Below are 4767 nucleotides of genomic sequence, written 5' to 3'. Positions count from 1 at the left end.
TATTCGTTTCTAACTCGATGTTTACACACTAGACTACCAATAATGCACTGTACATCAGTCCCGTTAACATTATCCGTACGGTGTACAGCGGCTCACCTAGCACAATAGGTCCTACATGATAGGCAAGAAATTACAGGGAGTCACTAGAACAATGTAGGCATTCAATTACAAGCAGGCGACGATTTCCTCTGTTGCTCCATGGTGGTGCCCCTCATAACTAATGGACCTTGGGCTTTCTTTTTCAATGGAAGTTCCACTTTGCAAAATAAAAACGACGTTGCCCTCTCAACGATGAAAATCCAGACCTGTAAATGTAGACCCATCGACGAGTCTCATTCTCACCATTAGGTAACCTTCAGAGCATTCGAATCATGATGATTTCGTAGCAAACGTAACTTCATAACCCAAAATGTACACTAACATTATAATTATCAAGACAGTATCACGGACAAGCCATTTTCAAGAACCACGGCTTTGGCTTGATGGGCTCCGGCTTGGGATCCGTAAGCCTGATTGAAGCCCCGTAAGCCCCTGACGAAGCCTAAGTCCGACCATAAGCCCAAACCTAAGCCCAAGCCTAAGCCAAAGCTTTGTCAACCCGGAAAAGGGTCACAGCACAGAAACTGCGAGTTGTTCTCTGCGACCGAACCATAACGTTACCTGACGAGAGAGGGCAGCAAACCCACTCTGATTTCTGAACCTTGCAAATTGTTCAAGTTATTGTTCTGTGCACACTGTGATTGCGTGTAAAGCCACCAATTAATTAACGCAATATTTAACAATGAGTGACGGAGACCGAGGGAATGGACAAGAAAGGGGAAAAGAGGTGATTGAGCAGAGGAACGAAAATATTGTGTATTACTTTTGTTTGTGTGCCCCGTTCGTTATGTGATTGCGGGTCCAGTTTCCGGACAGTTCATTAATACCAATTCAAAACATACGATTGGTCTGAATTCTGTGGCATGATAATGGGAGCCATGTTTTGGCCCTAGCAAAGTTACCAAAAGCTGCCTCCATGCCCAAGACCAGCCAGCCAACACGGTAGATTTTACCTCATCTCACTTTCTTTCATTTCAATCAATGCAATTTGTTTCACGACTTTCGACTTGGAGCAGATTTATGACTGAGCAGATTTGAGTGTTGTTGAACAATCAAACATGTAATCATGATTCATGGTAATGTTGAGTATAGCCCTGGTACAGACGTCAGTCGGTGCCCGTCGTGCAATGCAGGAGCCCAACCTGGGGGCTATGTTGAGTAAAGATAAGTGGCCATGACTTAGTTCAGTGGTCGAGGGGTCGAGCGGTTAAAAGAGCACCGAATTCAAACTCTGGTTCACATCCCCAGAGCTGTGGCACTTAACTTTACCATTCATGCTTCGTCCTTCAGATGGGATGTAAAGCCAATGGTCCCATGTGTTGTGTGAACGCATGTTAACCCAGTACACTTACCGTAAAAAGTCTGAGTTCAGCTAATTGGTGAATTTGACATTCAATCAAACAAGATGATGCAAACAAGAACTAATAATAGTTACTTTGTTTCCTTTTCAGCCTGCTGTTCATTCTGCCAACAAGTGGGAATCCGCAAACTTTGGAGACGATGATCAGAAGCAAAAATTCCTACGACTCATGGGTGGAATGAAGGTAATTTACAAAATATAAAATAACATTACTTTAAAAATAAACTTCCCATCTATTTGACAATTCTTCATTCAAAATGAACAATACAGTACAGGGTGAGAGTCATTACTAACGAAAAAGTCTGAAACTTGGATACAAATTCAAAGGTGTTTGAAATGATGGGATTTCTACCTTTTGGTAACCCCTGGAGTTATATATTCCAAGGAGCTTTTGGAAATCAGTATCCACAGCACTAGAGAAGTAGACCAAAGAGTAGTATTTCTTTATTTGTGGAAAACAATATTGTCTGATTTTCTTCATCAGGCCAACATAAAAAGTCTGAATTCAGCTAAAAGTCTGAACAATCTCATCCCTGACAATAAAAAAAAGGTGTCATGGCCTAGCAGTTTAGAGCATTGAACTCAAGTACTGGTGGTTTAGTCACCAGGATATCAGGCCTGGAATTACCAAGAGGCCATGGCCTCTGTTGCCCCTGCTGGTCTTGGCCTTGGTGCCCCTTCACATTTTCGCAGTGCAAGACTTGCCCTTTGCAAATTGAACATGGCCTTGCCCTCTCAAAAATTAAATTCCAGGCATAGGTTAGTGGGTTCAAATCCCAGGCATAACACTTGTTTCCTTGAGCAAGAGACGTCACTTTAATTGCTTCTCTTAACCCTGTGGTATAAATGAGTACCTGGGAGGGTAGAGATTGAAATAGTGTATGAAAAAAAAGCAGTCTGAGGGCCAAAACAGCACAGGGCTGAGCTGAGAAAGATTACAGGAATGTTTATTGCCCAATGATCAGGGCACTTATGTAGTGAAAAGGTGGTTGTTGGATTACACATGATCTCTCACTGTAAACTCTGGTGTAAATAGAATCAGTTACTAAATTACATTGTTGTACATTTTCCTTTCTTCACAGAAGCAACACACTGGTCGCTTCGTTATCGGAGACTCTACCCAGGAGAAAACACACTCAAGAACAGGTGAGCAGTTAAAAGCTAATAACAAAGACTTGTTCACTTCTGTAATAAATGGATCACATATTTGAACCACAAATCATTCAAGTGCAGTAAGCCCAGCCCAGCTTGTAATTGTACAATCCATCAGCGTTTGTACAGCAGGCCTCAAAATAACCCACTGCAGCAGCCACAACAACTGCCATGGTGGTCTGTGCTATTGCTGTAGTGCCTTTTTGCAAGGTTATAATGTACAAATTTACATAGCCTTCACAGAAATGTCCCAGACCAGAGGAAAATTGGCATGCCACTTCAAGAGAAAAGCCAAGGTCTGGGTACAGTTTTATCTTTTACACGTTTTTCTGGCAGAAATGTTTTCAATCCAATTATTTAGAAGATCGGGATAAAACTATGGAATGGTTAAAATTACAAGGTTCAGACAGAGAGTAAGGTTGTGGGCAACTTGGCACTCGGGCTGTGGCTGTTGCTCAGGGTGTAGCCATGGGCATCTTATGCTTCAATGCTAAGATCTATCAGCAATACGCTCCATGTTCCTCGAACTCACCTGGCCAGTTACGGGGACAGGGCTTACTCCAACATAGAACCAAGACTCTGGAACTTACTTCCGGAATACCTCAGACAAATACACAACATCACTCTCTTCCACTAAACACACTTGTTCTTGCTTGCTTTCAAACATCTTGACAAAACTTGACCGGTGCCTTTGAATGTTTTTCTTTTTCAGTAAAGTGCGCCTTATAAATGCTGTAGTTTATTATTTTAAGTTGATGTGGCAAACAAGCCGCAGTCGTAGCCATTAAAAAAAGCCTCATTACTGTTTGTTTGTCTTTCCAGAGGATGAAACTAAGAAAATAGAAGAGACTCTCCAATCTCAGTATAAGGTGGGTCTCCAGGCTAAGATTTCCGGTCAGAACAAACGCCACGTTGGGCTCGGATTCGCTGAACCAGAGCCGACCAAAGAGGAGAAACCAAAAGGGATGCATAAACGGTTCAGTGACTCTGGTGAGGAATCGGATGAAGACCAAGACAAGAAAGAGGATTCTAAGGAGGAGAAAAGATCAGAGGATAAACAAGACCGAGAGAGAAAGGAGTATCGCGACGAGCGGAGAAGAGACGAGCGAAGAAGAGATGACCGTGCTAGAGAAAGATCAAGCGATGAGGGGAGTAGCTCTAGGGAGAAACATCGCAGTCATAGACACAGAGATAGAGACGAGAAATCCAGTTCAAGAGAGGACGACAAGAAATGCTATAGAGATGATGAATCAAGAGAAACCAAGGAGCGAAGAAAACACCGGCAAGAAGAAGAGTCAGAGGAAATGTCCGAGCGTAAAAGAAAGAAGCATAAAGACAACAGGCACAGCAGCGATTCGGACTAGTTGTTTTTGTTTTATAACCTTCTCTCGCTCGTAGATATGTTTTTACAAAAAACCATTCTAGAGCTTCTCGTGTACTGCTTTAAAGTCAACAAGTGTTTAAAACTAGCCTTGAGCCTTAGTAAAGATTAGCTAAAAGAGAACCAAGCCCAAAGGAATAATGTCATGTACAGTAACATGTTCAGTAGATTGCATGTTTATATCAACTAAAATGGTTCAGTTAAAATAAGTTGAAAAGTAAGTTGCACAACAAATATGCTGTTGGATTTAAGGGGATTTACAGATTCTCTGTGAGTGTTTGCTAATTTAGTACCTTGTATTTGCATGATGGCCATATCCTTGTTCAAACACCTACATGTATAGGGGTCCTTCGAACTTTTTTTGCCTTATTTTCTAAAGGATCCATTGTAAAATAACATGCCGGCTTGAAAATTTTTGTATCATCCCGACGAGATACTAAAAAAGTAATAATTTCTTCAACAATTTAATGAGATGTCTAATGAAATACAAAAAACACTAAATTAAACAACTTATTTGAAGAAGATAATTTAGGGTTGAACAATTTTTTTTTACTGGAGCAGGACTTGAACCTGAGACCTCCAGATTGACGCGAGGGCACTCTACCAACAGGCCTATCTAGCCCTGATGTTGCCGGTCTCCTAAACTACTCGTGGCTTATTACTTGATTTATTAACAATGAAGACCGACCTTGGCAAGAATTCATGTAAAATGGTGTACAAAACCTCCAAAATCATGTAGACTGTTTTGCAACCTGACAAACTTTCTAAAAGATAC

General features: G+C 41.4%; 1 protein-coding gene across 1 annotated transcript; it reads left to right on the top strand.

Annotated features, from left to right (window-relative positions):
- Window positions 1–657: 657 nt before the first annotated feature.
- Window positions 658–4229, top strand: LOC117291776 (small acidic protein-like). Its single transcript, XM_033773680.1, has 4 exons — window positions 658–826; window positions 1551–1643; window positions 2542–2605; window positions 3434–4229. Exons 1-4 carry the CDS (start codon window positions 782–784, stop codon window positions 3973–3975), a joined length of 744 nt encoding a protein of 247 aa, XP_033629571.1. The 5' UTR covers window positions 658–781; the 3' UTR covers window positions 3976–4229.
- The last annotated feature ends 538 nt before the right edge of the window (window positions 4230–4767 follow it).

This window comes from Asterias rubens, chromosome 6 (genome assembly GCF_902459465.1).
Source record: "Asterias rubens chromosome 6, eAstRub1.3, whole genome shotgun sequence".
Lineage (NCBI taxonomy): Eukaryota > Metazoa > Echinodermata > Asteroidea > Forcipulatida > Asteriidae > Asterias > Asterias rubens.
The sequence above is the reverse complement of the archived record's forward strand: the minus strand, read 5'-3'. Positions and strand labels throughout refer to the sequence as shown.

Coding starts and splice junctions, on each gene's coding strand:
- LOC117291776 (XM_033773680.1), top strand. CDS start 782: ATGAGTGACGGAGACCGAGGGAATGGACAAGAAAGGGGAAAAGAG. Junction 1,644..2,541: donor GACTCATGGGTGGAATGAAG/GTAATTTACAAA, acceptor CTTTCTTCACAG/AAGCAACACACTGGTCGCTT. Junction 2,606..3,433: donor GAAAACACACTCAAGAACAG/GTGAGCAGTTAA, acceptor TTGTCTTTCCAG/AGGATGAAACTAAGAAAATA.